The 19,210-nt window shown below is 38.6% G+C and overlaps 1 protein-coding gene across 2 annotated transcripts in view; it reads right to left on the reverse strand.

Moving 5' to 3' along the window:
• The window catches only part of tpk1 (thiamin pyrophosphokinase 1), a 56,776-nt gene that overhangs the window by 19,361 nt on the left and 18,205 nt on the right, over window positions 1-19,210 (reverse strand). For both annotated transcript variants that reach the window (XM_067486405.1, XM_067486406.1), the window contains exons 5-7: window positions 12,091-12,163; window positions 9,691-9,786; window positions 2,857-3,003 (exon numbers count right to left, since the gene is read on the reverse strand). In XM_067486405.1, the coding sequence (XP_067342506.1) occupies window positions 2,857-3,003; window positions 9,691-9,786; window positions 12,091-12,163 (316 nt within the window). The remainder of the gene's footprint in view (window positions 1-2,856; window positions 3,004-9,690; window positions 9,787-12,090; window positions 12,164-19,210) is intronic.

Below are 19,210 nucleotides of genomic sequence, written 5' to 3' on the forward strand. Positions count from 1 at the left end.
AAAATCAACATGAACAAAATCCAAAATGTCACAGTATGCCTTTGAGAGACTGACACTGGGAAAAAATAAACATGAGCATCACACAATTTAGGTACAAGGTAATGTCAGACTCTTCAGGCTGAATAATGACTTGCTCTGGATGTACTGGGTATAATAAAGCCTCATGCTAGACTGTAAAAAGGTCAAAACAAAGTTTCTCTCATTCTGTGTGTATACACATGTATTTGGTAAGGGGAGTATTGTAACTGCAGCAAGAGCAAGTCAAAAATGCTTGAAATGTTATAATTATCTATCACTAGCACTTCGAATATCTGGAGGCTAGCAGTGCCACACATGCTCAAAATGCCATACATCCAAACATGAGCACAAAGACAAAAAGCGTTGACAGCTAACAGCTAAGTTAACTCAGTCATCCAAAAAGGATCATACAGACAGAGACAAAGGCAGCAGAGACTTGCACACTCAATTAAGAGTTTGAAAACTTGAAAGTGTGTCATGCTTAAAGCAGAGATTCCATTGCTAGGCTTCCTGGAGCTGTGGAACCAGAGGCAAGTAATGATGGGAAAATTCAAAGCTTTGCAGCTTTTGATGTACAGAAAACACCCCTGAAGTTGTTTTCTATACATACGTCTCTTTCTGTAAGTGTGACAGAGAAAAAGTACACAGTATGAGTAATGTGTGTTCTTATGCACTTGCAGCATCTGCAAACATACATTCTATTTGAGTTTTTTATGTTTTTTTACATGATTTCATTTCAGTACAGTAAACAAAATCCTGGTTTGATTCTAAACATTTATATTTATTTTGTGTTTTAATGTCACATTGTTGCTAACTTGTTTTACCACACCGGTGGTTGGGTGAGTGAACTTAATACATCTCTGGTATCACACTTCTTCATTTAATTCAGCTCTTACTTAACTCTTACTCAAAAGGGCATCAGGTAAACGAGCTCACAGATTTGACCTGGAGTATGTGCACTAGAATGATTTATAGTACACATGGCGCTGACACAGCCCTGTGCATCGCCTGTCCCCTAACACAGAGAGTAGGCTTTTTTTAAGCATTTTCAGGGGCTAGGGTACTAATTTAGGTAAATGTGGCTGTGCTTGGCCCTCCAACCAACGCTCAATAGAGTAGACGGCAAGAGGGAAAAAATAAACAAAACAGATGAAGTCAGCATTAGTTCCTTTTTTTTCCAGAACCAAATTGGGTAAATTTAGCATCACTTTGGGACCTAGACTGATTAAAACATTTTCATGTCGTGTAGGGAGTCAGGATGAACAAGCCTGGAGCTCTTGCAGTGTCCCTAATCATAACTTAATAAAAGACATGAGAATTGCATAAAGCACTGAGGCAGCTATAGAAAACACAAGAATTTCCAAAAGATGGCATAAAAACACTTTGACACTTTATTCGGGAAACAAATGCTTAAACAAACAAACACAGCCTGTAGCTTTAACTGCTGTAAAGCTAAATAAATTGTGTTTTTAAGTGACATAATCTCATTTTATAAAGTTTGCAAAATGGGCAAAACATAGAATTCAGTTTTGGTCATAATTTCTTTTTTCACGCGCACCTGAGATAAAGCACAAAACATGAAATACTTTTGGATTAATATACAGGACTACCAGGACAGTCCAGAGTGCTTAACACTAGTTTATGTACAAAAGGACATTAGCAAAACCTTAAATGTTCTTTCATTAACAAAGTAAAACAATAGTGACAAGTTCAAGGTAACTTGGTAAGTACAAGGTACCAAACAAAGAAACTGTCTTCTCTCTTTGTTTTTTTTTTTGTTTTGTTTTGTTTTGAGAGCAGAAACCAAAAACCAATGATCATGACACAACTCTGCAAATATTGCTTGTATTACCAAATCCCAAAGCTAAAAATGGAACACGACTGTGTATAGAATATGGGCGGTGGGGGTATTTGGCAAAAGTTGTAAACACTTCAATTACAGATGTAACTTGAACGAATAGCACTGGGACTTTCGAAGGTTGCAATCACCTTCATGTACAAGCGTCTGCGTTCATCAGTTGCTGGCGAATTGGAGCTGCATTGACAAACGAGCTTAATTTACCCTCACTGAAGTAAGATTAATTGGAGGTGTCGAGGTATGAAGCAGCAAATGACAACGTGCCTTTGGAATAATGACAAGTAGGAGGGAACCAGTGCATGAGGGAGAGGTTTGCTCAACATATTATAAGGTGTCATCAGGAAGTGTGACAGTCGGTTGTTTTGTGCTGAAGATCCCACAAATAACCAACACAGAGAAAAAAGAAAAGAAAGGGAAATAAAGAGCAGTGTGTGTCCCAAATGGTGGCTGCTTGGCCACTTGTAAACTCAATCAACTGAGGAGTATGAGAAAGTGGCAGGCATTGAGGAAAAACAATTTGGGAGCATCAAAAGACACTCTCTCGCTCTCTCATGCACAACAGCAAATTGGGACACCATAAGAGCAGATAAGTGTGTGTGAGTTTGTGTGTGTGTGTGTGTGTGTGCGTGTGTGTGTTCTTCAAGTGATTATTTAACAAAGAAACAAAGTGTTCAACACTCTAATCAAGGTGGAAGTAGAGCAAGGAAAAGAACATTTCTGAAAGAGAGAAGAAAATGAAGACAAGGGCACAGAGAGGGGATGATTGGAAGAAATAGGAGTTGGTAAAGAAGCAGAATGGAATTTCAGCATTCTCTGTTTAGTTTTCAAATGCTAACTTTTTTTAAGTTGCATATGAAATCTGTGAAAACAAAATCCAGCTGACTTGTTCTCATGGGTAAGAAAATGAATTAAAAGACATGCGACAATGTGTCTATGCATACAAGTAATGTTTATCTACTGTGGGTTTATAATACACTTACAGGTCTGAGCAGACAAGCCAGACTAGTTCCCTGAATGATCAAGAGGGGAAGTTCTGTCATGGACAGAGCGTGGTGCAATGTCTCCACAGATGCCATGATCTGGTCAAATCTGCCCGCAAGACCACCCAGAATCACCATGGCATCCACCTGGAAAGACAAACACACTTTATTAAGACACGGAATGTGCCACAGTTGCCATAACATTGTGTTGTGCTTGAGTAACAGTGTGCTACGGAAATTAAATAAAATGAAACTTCCTTTCTTATAATAAAGTGACAAAGGTGGCTGCAAAAAACAAACAAACAAACAACTGAACCAGAAATTAAAAAGGAAAGTTTTATCCTCATTTGGATTGTAACAGGGAACATTTTTAAAAGACAATTACTCTAGCTGCTTGATGGCGAGTTTTAATTTGGGAAAACACATATCCTATACGATAAAATATTAGTGCATTGTAAATTAATTATACAATTTTGCAGTACTGCAGAGAAAAAGTGTATTACAGAAACATTATTTAGAAAAATTAGAAACATTATTTAGAAAAATTATAAGAAAGGAGTATGGCAGTTGAGGAAAACCTAATTCAAGTATTTTGTACCAAATTTGGTGAGGATATATGCTGAAATAGTTATATTTGTTATATAAACATTGCATAATTTTTTTTTTTTTTGCAGCATTTTGAGTCGTGCTGCCATGTTTAGACATACCAAAAACAATAAAAGGACACGTGTATGAGGTCCTAAGCGAAGTTAAAGCGTAGTTATGGGTATTATCTATATTTTTCTTATTGTCAACATACACTCACTGTCCACTTTATTAGGTACACCTGTACAATGTAATGGAATTCATTACAGTGGCTCTGCCATGAACTCTACTTTTACAATGTTATAATTTCTCAGTTTTTAAGTTGAAACCATCAGAAAGGTGATAATTCTACTCTCTTTATTACTGAGATCGAAGTGGTTCGTGGAGTCGTACTGGAGTGCACTGTAAAAAGGAGGTGGTTCTAACGTTTTGGCCAGTGAGTGTATTCCCAGAAGCACAACTCAAGTAATGTCAGCATAGCCAAAAGAGGAATCAGATGGCGGCTTGTTCATATATTACCGTGCCATGAACACAAGAGCAGTAGGATAAATCACGTACAGCACATATAATGTGCTCATTCCAGAAATAGTCATAACTGTGACAAAGCTACATCTAAAACCGACAGGAGCCAGCTGTTTTAGGTAACTCAAAGTATACATTGACTCCTACATCTTCAGTGGGAACTAATGAACTTGAGAGCCACAGAAAGGCTGGGGAATTATCGGGAGCCACACAAATGTGTTATGAGTTTTATGGGCCTTCTTGACAATAACAAAAATACAGAATATTGCCGCCTTATTATTTTATGAAGACCCAAACAAGCACAGCAATTCCATTCTATTGGGACATGTAAGCTTAAAATTAAAGTAAAAGCAAGGACACAGAGAACAGACCAAGAAACAAAACACAGAACAGATAACAAATCATGGGCAAATCCAAGCATAAATTCAGGCCATAACACTTAGCTTCCTTGATTTCACCTCTTCATTTAAGAGATTGCTGTATCCTAAGTGGATTATTTAACACAAAACCATTTCCTGCAATCTCCTTCTTTTTTAACTTTTAGCTAGCAGTTCCATTATGTACAATATTTGCAGTTTGCAGCAGTTACATCCTTATATAAGCCTCCAAGCAGTCAAGCACCAGTGCTGACAGCCTTAAAACCCAACAGAGTTTAGAGGGCAGAGGTGCTGTCGCAGACTGATGGACTGACAGTCACACCAGCATGGAAAACAAACAAATACCATCAATCACACTCACTTCAATTTCACATCAGAAACAGTACTGCAAACACATGTTGTGAGAGGTTAAATAATTTTCTATTAGCTCTGCTGATGTTGAACATTATTGCTTTGAAAACAGCTAAATATCAGGGGAATAGCAGCCAATAACATACAATTTTCTTCACTTTTAAAGATGCCACTATAGCTAGTGAGCAGCACATTAATTTGCTGAAATTTGCTTGACTGTTTTGTGTAGAAGTGTATGTGCATGCATTAACCCATTTTATAGTACAGCATAGGAAGCTCCTGCTGTGCCACTCGAATGTACATTTTCACCCCCTATTTACAGTTTCAACACCCCCCCCATTCCTTCATTATGTCTAACTTTTCCCAACAGGTGAAAGAGCTAAGATCAATCTTGTGCTGGAGGTCTTTACATAATGGGAAAAGACTAATTACCAAACTGAATGTGTTGTAACTAAGTTTCTGCCTGAGGAGATTGAGTTAAAACACAACCAAGTGCTGAGATTGAGGTTATTTTAACATCTGGATGACGCCCCCACGTGCAGAGGCAATGCTTAAACTGTAATAATGTAAACAACAACACTTGGTAAAAAAAAAATCTGCTCTGTGAGTGTGAGAGTGTGTGAGAGAGAGAGAGAGAGGGAGAGAGAGAGAGAGAGAGAGAGAGCGAGAGAGAGAAAGATTGGGGGGGTGGGTGGGGGGGTGGGGGGGAATGGCTGTCAAATACGAGAGTATGAAACTCTGCATTAACCTACAAAGAGACTTCCATGAGTTACCCCAACACTGGGAAGAAACACTAAAATCACTTTTAGAAACTTTTTCTATCAGAATCTAGTGTTACAGAAAAAGCTGATGTTTCTCTCTCTCACTATTTTTATATAATTATTAACAAATTTCATAAAAAGTTCAGCTCTACCAATGCGTTAGTCATGCCTCACAAACTTTCCCTACATCTGTGGCTCTCAGTCACAGTTCACTAATAAAAATGATTCCAGTCTTTAAAAATGACTGACATGGGCAACAATAAGGGTTATATATAGTAATTAGAACCTTACTAGAGGTTGCTTGGTTCTTTAAAGTTATTTTACCGTCACATTGCTCTCTAGACTCTACAGTTTGTGTAGTCTGTCTCCAGGATCTCTGGTCGTCGCCACTAAGCACCCAGTAATTAATGTCAGGACTATTATTCATTTAAGGCAGAGGATGTTTAATTTAAGGGAGTTATTTAATTTACATTGTTGTATTACCTCTATGATGCACAATTGAATCATTTTCATTCTTTTGTCAGTTTATTAGGCACACTTACAACTAAAAGCAAGTCAGTTTAATTCAAGTCCTCCTTCATGAAGGTGATTATGTTTTAGATGTTTTACATTTTAGATGAGTTGATTGAGCTCTTAAGGTATATTTATTAAGGATTGGCTCTGGCCCTTGGCTCTTTTTCCATCCATCAAACCAAACAAATTTCTGATGCCCCCCCCCATTTTTGTTATTGCTTCCTAAGTTTCACAAACTCTCCCACACCAGAATTCCTTGACCAGTTCCCAGTTCAAATTCAAAGCAAAGAGCTAGAACCTGAAGAGAGAAGATCTCAAAGAAAGTAAAGAAAATAAAGAGGGAACAAGGGGTGATGACTAGGGAAACATACAGAACACAATGAATTGTTTTTCCAGGTCCAATGACACAGTAGCTTGTTCAATCTTCCGCATCCCATCACCGCTTTTGTTGTGTCCGCTACGCAAATCAAAGTCTATGCAACTGTTTGAATTTTTATTTGTTCCTATTTCATGTTTGTTTACTAAAAACTAACCAAAAAAAGGAAGAAGAATAAGGGCAAGGAAATCCTCACAAATGAATGAAAAAAATGTAACAAGCTGGCTCAACACATCTGGCCAAACTGTCTCATGATTGGCTAGAGGAACCAGAGCGAGCAACGCTGACTTGGTGAGGAACAGAAAAGTCATGCCCATTTAACGGGGATGATGAACAGATACCCAGAGAAAAAGAGGAAAAAAATAGAAACAGTGGTGCTGCTTATGCCTGCAACAGTGAAGAAGAGAGAAGCTAACTAGGACAGGGCTGTGAGTCAAAAAACAGACAGCACAAACACTACATGCTGGGATACACACAAGCCTGCACACAGTTCAACAAGTACGTACACAAACACATGTAAACAGGTACCAAATACACACACAAAAAGTACTGTGGCCTTTAACAAACACGTGCACGATAGAGACACACTTTCCAATGCACACACACTGAGGCGTAAAAACACATACATAAATACATATGTATACACACAAACAAACACATACTCATCCCCCCACCATAATCCTCTGTTACTATTCTTCAGGATTTCACCCAGCACAATACGAGATAAATTCTCTAAATCGAGCGCTAAGCTGTGTGGAGGAAAACATCCAGAGGCTAATACGTTGAATTTTAAATAGCCCAAACACACTACTGAGCACAATGCTCCGTAATCTGCAAATCACCCTATTATTATTTCATTCATGTATTTAATTCATTTAAACAGACTAAGAAGATGGAAATGAGTGAAGGTGAGTGGAAGAGAAAATGACACAGCATGATATGAAATCATTAGAAAAGTTCTGCTTTTATATAACCTACACTTAATCACAAAGTGACAAAGAAAACAAAACAAAACAAAAAAAGTCATCATCAGCAACTCCTAAAGAGCGCTAAATACTGATTGCCAGGCTCCTATCTCTCGCAGGCAGACACATGGACAAACACTCAGCAGCAGTTCAAAGGCAAAGTAAATATTAGCCAGACAAGAGAAAAAGGGCCCATGGAAGGAAAGGAGAAAAGCATATCTTCTCTTAATGCCTGGAACAAAAATAACAGGGACAAAAAGGAACAATGCTGCAACGCGTGTGCTTATGAGATGAAGTGCATGTTTATGTGCCTGTAAGCATCTTCGTCATGGTTTCATCATCTTAGAGATGTGAAGTGATTGGGACACTTGGTGGTGATTGGAGCAACACTCTGCATGCTGCTCAAAAATTCTAATAATAGAGAAAATGGAGCAATAGTCATCATATCCTATGACTGTGCTCACACAGAGAATGATCAATGTGAGAATGCCCGCAATTCACAATATACCATTTCTTATATTCCATATGTTTTTCTCATGTGGCATTCTGTCCATCCCGTGCAATTCAGCTGACATTTTGAGCGTCAGAGTGGAAATCTGAGTAAATCGCTGGATCAGATCACTGTTGTGGCTGGCTCTGCAGCAGCTGGCTGGGCGTGGGGCTTTGCTATGGCTCGCAGCTCATTTTTAAGAGTTGGATATCAGGGTTATTAGGAAATACTTCACGCTTTAAAAAGATCACAAGGAAAACAAAGTGTTTCATCTTAGCAAGCAAATCGCAATGATGCTTATTATTTATATGTAGGTGTTACTGTTGATGATGTTAGTCAGAGGATTTTATTTTCTGCATTTATTTCATGTTCTTTTTCTCATATTCAGACTTTAAACACCCACACACATACTCAATGCTGGGATGTGCCTGCAGTCCCCAGTCCAACTCTATTGACCTCTGAGCACATCATCTTTCCTTGCTTAAGGCTTCTAAACTCTCTGTTGTTTTCTTATAAACAACTGTAACAATAATCTCATTTTTTACATTGGTATGCCAATCACAACTGTAAACACATCAGGAAATATTTTTATTTGTTTTTCGCAAAGAGTCAGAGACTTCCATTTACATCTATCCACCACAGCACAGCCACTGGTGGTCTTTTAGAGAAAAGGCGTCAGCATGGCCACTGCGAGCAATCTGTGGCTAAACAGCCCCATACGCAGCAATGTGATACAGTGCACCATGTGCACAGTATGTACACCAAACCAATACTCAAGAAAAAATGCAAGTATTGGCCTAATAATTCTTCAACTTCAAGTCTTTCACTCAAGTACTTGAAAGACTATATACCAATTTACTTTAAGCACTGAAATAAAAGTACTCCACTAAGAAAGCAATGTATTTTAAACTATACTGATTATGGTAATGGACAGCAAGGTGGTGGAATGGTTAGTGCTGCCACATCACAGCCAGAAGGTTCCGAGTTCAAATATACCTGCTGGCTGCAGCCTCTGTGTGAGGTTTGCGTGTTCTCTCCCTATGCTTGTGTGGGGTTCCTCCAGGTACTGTGGTTTTCTCCCACAGTCCAAAGCCATGCATGTTAGGTTAATCGGTGACTGGAAATTGCCCGTAGGTGTGAAAGTGAGAGTGTGAATAGTTGCCTGTCTGTGTATATCTCTGTTTTGACCCTGAGATAGACTGGAGACCTGCCCAGGGTGAACCCCACCTCACACCCAATGAAAGCTGGGATAATGTGAGATGGATGAATGTTTATGGTACTTGTGGAAAAACATGTACGGTAATGATTAAATATAAAAGGGTTCAAAATCACTGTAGGAAAAGGTGGAGCTGAATAAATCACATAAACCACGATTTGTGCGACAGGTGGTTATCTCATTATGACCCATTAGCATTTATTAGTCAAAATATTTTCTAAAACAGAATTTTTTAATTAAAACCATCAGATGATGTTGTGGCTGATCAGTGAATATCTGTTACATATACTGTTGCAACCATGAGACAGTTGCCTTGTCATAAAGACTGGAAGCCTATCCCCCCTTTGTTAGATATTAAAAACCTACTTACTAGCACTACATATTGTAGTTTGACTGTTTTAACCCATTAAAGAAAGTAAAGTCAAAACCCAACAAATTATTATTAATGAGCTTTAGAGATGGTGATTGGCATATCTTGCTGTTTTCCCCTGCTTCCTGTCTTTATAACGTCAACCTTCTCATAATTTTTGTTAATAAGTGAGTAGCCATATTTTCCCGCAATACTAAACTATTCCCTTAACAATTAAAATGTCTGGACTAATTACTAATTGTGTTTGAATGAAACCGTGTGTGTGTGTGTGTGTGTGTGTGTGTGTGTGTGTGTGTGTGTGTTATTACCTGTAACCGTCTTGTCCGAATCTCCTCTACCATGATTTGAAGACACTTGGTGAAGTCTGTTAGATCCTGGTCATCTGTTTCTACCAGCTTGCAGCCCTGCACACATAAAGACGAGTGGAAACTCACACGAGCCACAAACCACAATCAGATAGATGTACACACATAACAAAACAAAAACCCAGGCAGAGATAAGGGATAGGGGATAGCAGAAAAAGATAGAGAGATGAAGAGCGGTATAAATCAGTGTTGTATTGTTGTCTGGCTGTCTGAAGACTGCGTTGCTGAATAATGTAGAGGTTCCACTCAGTGGCCCTAAACTACAGCATCCAGGTAAACAACCATGCTGTAACTTTCTCTCCCTGTGTCTTTCTATCTTCACACACTGTCACCTGCTGAAACACACACCCACCCACCCACACACAGCATTCAGTTCACACAAACCTGTGCGCTGTGTTGTTTGATCCGCTCCATTCTCCCTCCCCCATCCCTCCATCTCTGCCTCTCTCACTCCCTTGCAGATGCTCTTCTGTTCTCTCCCTTCGTTTTATGCAGAATTATTCACCATTTCCGACAAATCTCTGAAGGAACGCCTCAAACTTTCCCATTGTTCTGCTCCTAAAGCATTAGCATAGCACTCCATTTCCTCTCAAAGAAAAAAAGGCACTACTCGTTTTTTATGCAGCCTGTATGATATTTGTGAGAGAGAACTAATACGACAGAAAGCTACAAGGAGAAAGAAAAGGGTGAGAAGAAGCAGAGTGCCCCAGCTGAAGGCAAACCTTGCAACGACTGTTAACAGTGCGCACCAGTAGGGGTCTGATCACAGTAAAACTGAGTAACACAGCACAGACAGTGTATTGTCATACCTCTGTGGTGTGTGTGTGTGTGTATGTGTTTGTGACACCTTAGCCTGTATTTATTATTTATCGAATCAAGTTTCACCTCTCCTCCAGTGTTGTGGTTTGACATTTTGCTTGTTATAAACATTTGAAAGACCTCTTTTTATTTTAATGACCTTGTCCAGTTCAGTTGTGAGCAACTCTCTTGCACAGCTCGGGACACAGGCCCGTCAAGGTTAAAATAATGATGATGTCATAAGAAAACTGAGGTGGTACTGGCTTATAGGTGAAGTGTGTTCATATACTGTTTACTTAGGAAAATTTGCATATCGTATTAAATTGCATTTTAAATAAGCACATAAATCTTTCTTTCCACATCTACATTACAGCACAATGGTATGTGGAATCTTTGTATGTTACCCATCTGCAGGTCCTCACAATATATTTAGTGTAGATTTAGCTTCTACATGCCAGGAATCAGGTCAACTCAACAAACAAACTTTTTTGCTTGTGATTTATTAACAACGAACAATATCTCTGCAACTTCTTGTCATAGCTTTTAGAAATTAATTTAATTTTAGATGATTGGAAGGTCAAGAATAAACTGAACTAGAAAGAAGCAGAAAATAACTATAGCTTTAGGTATCATATTGTGGACATCCAGGATTGAGAAATTGCAATAATATGTGGCTGTGTTTAAGGTACAGGCAGTGCTTCCCACAAGGCTGTGTGAAATCTCCACTGTTACATTTATATTTATTTTACTGGTCAATGGGTAATGTGAGGTTTGGATTTATGGGTGCGTTTTGACTCTAACTAGCCCGAGATGCTCAAAATTTAAGTTTGAGCTGTTTGTGGAGAAGCAGTTTTAAGTATGATAAATTATGATTTCCCTGTTACAAACTGTGTTAGGAATAAAAAAAACTTAGTATACCTGGAAAATGTGGGTCTGACCACCTCCTGTGGTGTTTTTTGCATCTTGCAGAGCACTGACAGCTGAAGTCATGTCAGACTGCACACTTTGATGATTCAGTCTGCATGTTCTTGTCACTGCAGGTGGAACTCCTGGAGAGTCTCGAGCATGAGAGCCATTTAAGCCCAGTCAACTTTGGATAGTCACTTATCCACTTAGGCAGCGTGAGCTGAGCTCTGTAACCCTGTGACACCACTCAGACTCAGAGAGAAAAATGTTTTCCCAATCTCAAGCTGAGCCGATAGTTGATCTCATGTTGAGTTGCTGGGGGTTTAGTTTGCTGTATACTCTCACAGCACAAGGGGTCATTTTGGGAGAACACGTGCCTCTTCAGATTGAGCTGTCCTTGCAATTCCCAAGTTACCACTTAACACTTTCTTTAACTGTCCAATATATACACTAACCTAACAAGATCTGTAAATACATTTGTGGCTGAAGATAGTACAGGGTTCTTTTGTCCAAACTTTTATACCGTGTCTGCCTGAAGTTTGGTTGCCTTTGATTTGTGTGCGAGTATGTATGGAAGCATGCGTGTCCTTATCGGCACCTGTATGTCTGAGAGAATCCGCAAGTTGTTTCTTCACTCACCTTGTCTGCATAGAAAGCTTTGACCTCAGCAGTAATAGAGTCAAAATCCCCACTGATATAGTCGGGAAGAAACCTGGATGTGACGATAGAAAGGGAGGTTGAGTGACAGAGGGAGAGGGTTAAGATTGCAAGAAAGGCAGAGAGACAGAGATAGAAGAGAGAAGGAGAGAAAGGACATTGGGGCATGTGTCAGCTCTTTGATCTGTGCAGCGAGGGAGAGGAGTGATGCCGCCGGGGAAAGACGATGAGACATGAAGACTGACAGGGTGATTCTCTGTGGCACTGAGCCTGGCCCTGTCTCTCTCTCTCACACACATAGACACACACAAACACACAGTTAACTGCACAGACAGAAAGAGCAATGTATATGTATACAGAACTATACACAGCAGTGCATGCGAGGAAATGTGATAAATATATGGGAAAAACCAACAAATAAACACTAATGACAGGACTGGAATCAAAGTTATTCTTTAGTCACTCAAGCACAAGATCAGTAATTAACTGGCTGTTGCCTGTCACGCCTTGTCTCTCTTTTTCAGACATGTAAAGAGACCAAGATGTATCCGGTGTCCATTAGATACTGACCTGTTCGGACTCCACCCACCATTAGAGATATGTATCATTTTGCTTTGTGCTTAATCAGATAAAAGTAAAAAATATAAATACAAATATATAAATAATCTTTATATTTAAGAATCAAATGATTTATGTGGACTAACAATAGGGTACAGAGGACGTTACAGGCAACTTTTGATATAAAACATAAACATCACTAACAGCCAACTTTCAGTAATGTACCTACGGCACCTGCATCATTGCATATTAGGTGATTAAGTTCATTTTCCTGCAGACTTTATGGCCCACACATATAAATTTGGTTCTTGCCACAACGTCATCTATTTGAAACAATGAAACTCGTAAATAAATTCTATTCTTTTTAATAAAAACTAAAAGTAATCAACCCCATATGTAAAGCATTAGTTAAATAGCTTTGTATTTTTCAATTAGCATGTGTGAAATCAATGTTGGCTACTCTATGTTTACAGTGCTGGCAATGCAAATGAACATGGACTTTCACTGCCAATTGTAAATTTAAAACCCCATTGTTTAAATAAGACCCCTGCACTAGTGGGTGTTTATTTTCAGATGTGTATATCTGTACAAACACAAATTTTCATTAATTGACATAAAATGAATTTGTCGAGCCCTGTTTTCCCATGGTTTATGGCTTACATATATATAAGACTAGCTTCAGAAGATGGGCATAATGGTGACCAAAATGAACAAATGCTGGTTGTGAACATAAACTTAGCAGAAATACCATGTTAAAATTGGAATTAAGTGAATTACAATTTCAAAATAAACTGGGAAAATGATTTGGGTTTTTTGAATGCAAATATGTTTATGTATTTTACTCATCCAATTACAGATGTGGTTTGAGGTAACCTGCATTTGCAGGATATATGAATTAACAATGTATCTTGTTGATATCAGTGAGAACCACCCAAAATATACAAACTTCAACTGAGTAGCAAATTCCTGCCAGAGAGAGACAGATAGCTTTCTGTTTATTCATGTGTGTGTGTTTAAATTTAAGGAGCAGGACCATGCAGGGATGCAGTTGCTGCTATCTAGAGCTATTAACAGGTCTGACATTACGATTTCATGGTTGGTTGGGTGTTTGTGTATGTTTGTTTGTGTGTGTGCACTCCCCAGCAAGAGGCGAGAGCGATGTTCCGGTTGGTTGAAGAAAGAGATACAGGAGGATTATTCCCTCCCTCCTCCTGCGTTCCCATTTACACCAACAAGATACAGCAAAACAAACACCACTGCAATTGTGTGCAATCTCCTGCCACACACACACACACACACACACACTCCTACAATAGCAAAAACACACAAAGACAATCGAGCACAACTCTACTTGAGATGGACAAAAAAAAATAGGGCCTCGGTAAACACCTCCATACAATATGCACATACAACTGCACAGCCACACAATTCACATTCCTATAAATCAGACAAAATGTGACGCTGGGCCTGATCAGTGCGTGCGTACACACACACAGCCCTTCATGACCTGTGTGCATGACTCTGTCGGCCATTCTAAATTCTGTTTTTCCGTCTGTGTGCATGAGTGTAAATGGTGTTTGTGTGTCTGCATGTTGTGTGCCTGACAGTCAGTCCTCACTTCCACATTAATATTAACTGACACTTTAATTTGAACGGGAAATAGAGCATTTTACCGCCAGTTTGTCTGAGTATTGGGTGGCTGGGATGGCTATGTGACCTTTGCGTGTGTGTGTGTGTGTGTGTGTGTGTGTGTGTGTGTGTGTGTGTGTGTGTGTGTGTGTGTCTGTCAGGCTGCTTGTGCATCTCTCTCTATATCCTCTGGACCTGCTTTCTTCTCCTCGCCCTGCCAACCCACACTTTCCTTTCCCATGTTGCATTCCGTTACATCTATGCCGAACTTATCATGCATTCTCTTTGCAATTATTAATTTTAAAAGGCTTAATTAAGGCAATTTTTTTCGTATTCAACCACTTCATTAGAAGAAGAAAATAAACTTGCTACTCATATTTTTTTTTTATCTGTATATCCTCTCTATTTCTGACCACTTAATTACATCAAAAAAGTTGTTTTGTGGATTTTCTCTTGTTCCCTCATGTCTTTCATCTTCTTCTGTATCACTGCATGACAAACACTTTTTTTTCTCATCTTTTCATCATTTAAAGAGATGCATGACTGATTACTCCTCTCTTTCCTTGCATCTCCCAATCACATGAGAGGAGCCAGAAAAGTGCGAGAGGAATTATTGTAGACAACATCATTAACAACCCATGTACATAAACAAGTCAAAGAAAATAACTTTTACATGTTCAGCTCTTGGACTCATATTATACGAATGGACATATAAAATTCACACATACATTGACATACAAACTCCGGACAATGACAAGTGATGTTTTTGTCATCACTTGTCTGTTTCTTTGTATGTGCTAGACAATATTTTGTTGGAGTTTTTGCATTTTTAAATGCCATTTTTGTTGCGATCATACAGGTTATTTAGAAAGCCCTCAAAAATTACCTCTTTTTTCATTCAGATATGAGAAATTTGGGGTTTGTGGATGTAGGATGTTTTACAGTATGATGATAATGTGTCCTGATTCAAAATAAAGGGGTTCTGCAAAAAGAGGCACAAGACAGATTAGCAAAACAAAATGATGGGCTTAGTTGCAAACTTGTGTACAATTGATTAAAAAAAACGGTCTATAGCTTCTGGATTTTTTTGGCTGTTATAGAAATGTATCTAATCCCAAAGGTAATCGCCATAAATCCACCACCAAACCATAAACACCAGGATTGGTGTACTAAAGCGACAAAGAGAGCACGAAGGAAAGTGAGATCATTGTAATTTGAATTAAGCTTGATTGTTACAATTCTAAATTCATAAACTAATGGAAGTACAACATATTTTATGGAAGAGGAAATGTAAAATCCTAAGGGAAGGCCTATAGTTCCCCATGCTCATCAGCTCATCTCAGCATGTTAATATCCAAATTATACAGTTGTATGCAAAAGTTTAGGTACCCCTGACAATGTCCATCGTTTTCATTTATAAATATTTGGGTGTTTGGATCAGCAATTTCATTTTGATCTATCAAATAACTGAAGGACACTAATATTTCAGTAGTGAAATGAGGTTTATTGGATTAAGAGAAAATGTGCAATATGCAGTCCATGCGACCCTCAACTATAACCAGATTCCCAGTACCAGCACCGGCCACACAGCCCCACAGCCTGATGGAACCTCGCCCAAATTTTACAGTGGGTAGCAAGTGTTTTTCTTGGAACACTGTGGTCTTTTGCCGCCATGCATAACGCCCCTTGTCATGACCAAATAACTCAATCTTTGTTTCATCAGTCAACAGCACCTTATTCCAAAATGAAGCTGGCTTGTCCAAATGTGCAGTTGCATACCTCAAGTGACTCCGTTTGTGGCGTGTGTGCAGAAAAGTCTTCTTTCGCATCACTCTCCCATACAGCTTCTCCTTGTGCAAACTGCGCTGAATTGTTGAACGATGCACAGTGACACCATCTGCATTAAGTTGATGTTGTAGGTCTTTAGAGGTGGTCTGTGGGTTGTTTATGACCGTTCTCACCATCCTTCACCTTTGTATCTCCAATATTGTATGTGGCCTGCCATTTATGGCCTTAACAAGAACTGTGCCAGTGGTCTCTCATTCCCTCACTATGTTCCTCACAGTGGACACTGACAGCTTATCTCTGCGATAACTTTTTGTAGCCTTCCCTTAAACAATAATGTTGAGCAATCTTTGTTTTCAGGTCATTTGAGAGTTGTTTTGAGACCCCCATGTTGCCACTCTTCAGAGGAGGGTCAAAGAGAACAACAACTTGCAACTGGCCACCTCAAATACCTTTTCTCATGATGGGATGCACCTGTCTATGAGGTTCAAGGCTTAATGAGTCACCAAACCAATTATGTGTTCCAAATAATCAGTGCTACAGGTAGTTACAGGTATTCAAATCAACAAAATGACAAGGATGCCCAAATTTATGCACCTGTCTAATTTCGTTTTGATGCATATTGCACATTTTAATCTGTTATTTGATAGATCAAAATGAAATTTCTGATCCAAACACCCAAATATTTATAAATAAAAATCATGGACATTGTTCAAACTTTTGCATAAAACTGTATTAAGGAAAATTCTCAATCAAGCTATAGTAGACAAACTCCACCTGGAGTCTAAAAACACAGAAAACCTGGGATGAGAAACAAAAACATGACATACAAAAATATATCATAAATATTATTATAAAATTACAAATTGCTCTAATTGCACTAAATGTAATTAGGCGGCAAAAGCTGTTAGTTACTAGTCATCAGCTGTCCAGAATTCTCTCAAACCACTTGCCCATTTTTATTTGCAGTGTAAGCCTCCTAAGTGCTGGCCTGCAACCTCGCTTTCAGGTCACACGATTCCCAATACCCTAGCATATGAACAGTGTCCAAGCTGTGCAAATTTGATTGGACCACTAGACCTCTAAATGGCTCATATGGTGTTTTTTCATACATTTAGATTAGATTAGATTAGATTAGATTAGATTAGATTCAACTTTATTGTCATTACACATGTACAAGTACAAAGCAACGAAATGCAGTTTAGGTCTAACCAATAGCAGCAATAGTGCAATAGCAGCAAAAGCAAAAATAGTTCATTGTTCTGTTGCTTACAAATAGCATTATATCAGTCTTCTCTAGCCTTGCTGGCCCGAGAGTCAATGTAGAGCTCTGAGTGAGGCTATGGCATCTTTAAATACTATACAATATAGTATAAAGAATAACACAAATATTGGCCTGTCTGATGAGGTAACATAAAACATGGTGAAAGGTATTAATAGAATATAGAAAACTTGGAATGACAAACAAATAGACAATGTCAGAGATAGATCTTTTACCTATACAGTAAGTATTTTTCACTCGACAACTTCATTGGCTGAAGCTGACAGATCTTCAAACCAAAATGCATACACATATCATATCCTCACACAACTACACCCAGAAAGTATCCCCTGAAAATAAAATGGCTTAGTCAAACCTTGACACATTAACACGTCTCCATTGTTCTGTAACTGTATAGACCAACACAAACACCTGCAAATGGTCACATTGTCCAATCTAAACACAGTAGAAAAAAGTGTAACAATTCTAATCCACTACTCATGGGATCCCCAGTTGCAGAAGCATGTGAGTATTTGGTTAATGCCTAGTGAAGCTCAGCTTTCATCTGAGTAGTTAATGGCTAATTTTGCCAATTCACCAAACTCAAATTAGAGTCTTGCTTATAAATGTGCATATGATTTCATCAGTCATGAATAGTGTTTTTGCCAGGTGGTGACAGAATAGCAGATTAGGAATAACAAGATAGCAGGGAAAGCAACAGTGAACAGTGTTTATCATCAAAGAACAGGATATTCTGAATGTTACAGTTTAAACAATTTGGATATGATTGTACAGAGTTCAGATCATACAGTAAGAATAAAAACTATGAATAGAAATCCTATTTGTATCAACATTCACTTGTCTATATTCCAGAATGATCAATCAAAAAAGTTGCATTTTGTCACTTAACTCCCTGCACGTCTTTTCAGCTGAGTCTTTGTAAACTGAGCAATACGGGAAAGATTGTATCAGGCTGTAAACTTTTCTCAAGTGACCTACAAAACTAACTGTGATGGAAGAGAGACAGGAAATGGAGGGCAGCACCACTGTGTACTGCACATGGTATTGTAAAAAAGTATCATGGGTTCCTGAGTATAGATTGAAGTGCAAAATAAAGTGTGCTAAAATGAAAAGGTCTGAATAGTACTTTATGAGGCAACTCTATGCCCTTTTTGTCTCCAAATATCCCAAATAGTGCAGTGAAATAATTGTCACTCATGATTCATTATGAAAGGCTGTTTTGACAGATAATTACGTGGCACCTTTACTTTTACTGTGGGAGGATGTCTACCCACTCAGATCTTGTGGGATCAGTCAAGGGGATGGTTAAAGGCTAACCAGTAACCTTACTATCCTCAATATTTTCTCACTGAATTACACAGTCATGGGCAAACATGTCACCTGACTTGCTAAGGCCACGGCTTTCTCACAAAGATCTCACACAATTTGCATTTAAAAGAAAATGCAACATATTTCAATTTTGGTTTGGCCTCCAAAACACCACCTCAGGCATAGTTTCCCTAAAGGCGACTAAAAAGCTTTGATTTTCTCAACAAATCTGACATAACTTACACGTTCAGCAACAAGACTGTAGTGAATGTGGTCAAAGTGATGACAGCGCACAGACTATGCAGCACTTTTGCTGGCTTCCCTTTTCAAAATGAAATCTTAAAAGCTGACGTGTTCCCCCGCAGTGAGGAAGCACAATTTGTCAGAATTACTTGCAGGAGTTTGGGAGGTACTGATCCCTTCATGAGTCAGTTGATGTATCAGCTACACTTTCCATTTGGGACTTTTAAGCAGGCTATGCTCTGCATCTATACAACAAAAAACTAAACATCCTAGTTTTGATATTTTGAACTTAGGTTC

The sequence above is a fragment of the Channa argus genome, chromosome 19 (genome assembly GCF_033026475.1).
Source record: "Channa argus isolate prfri chromosome 19, Channa argus male v1.0, whole genome shotgun sequence".
In the NCBI taxonomy this organism is placed as follows: domain Eukaryota; kingdom Metazoa; phylum Chordata; class Actinopteri; order Anabantiformes; family Channidae; genus Channa; species Channa argus.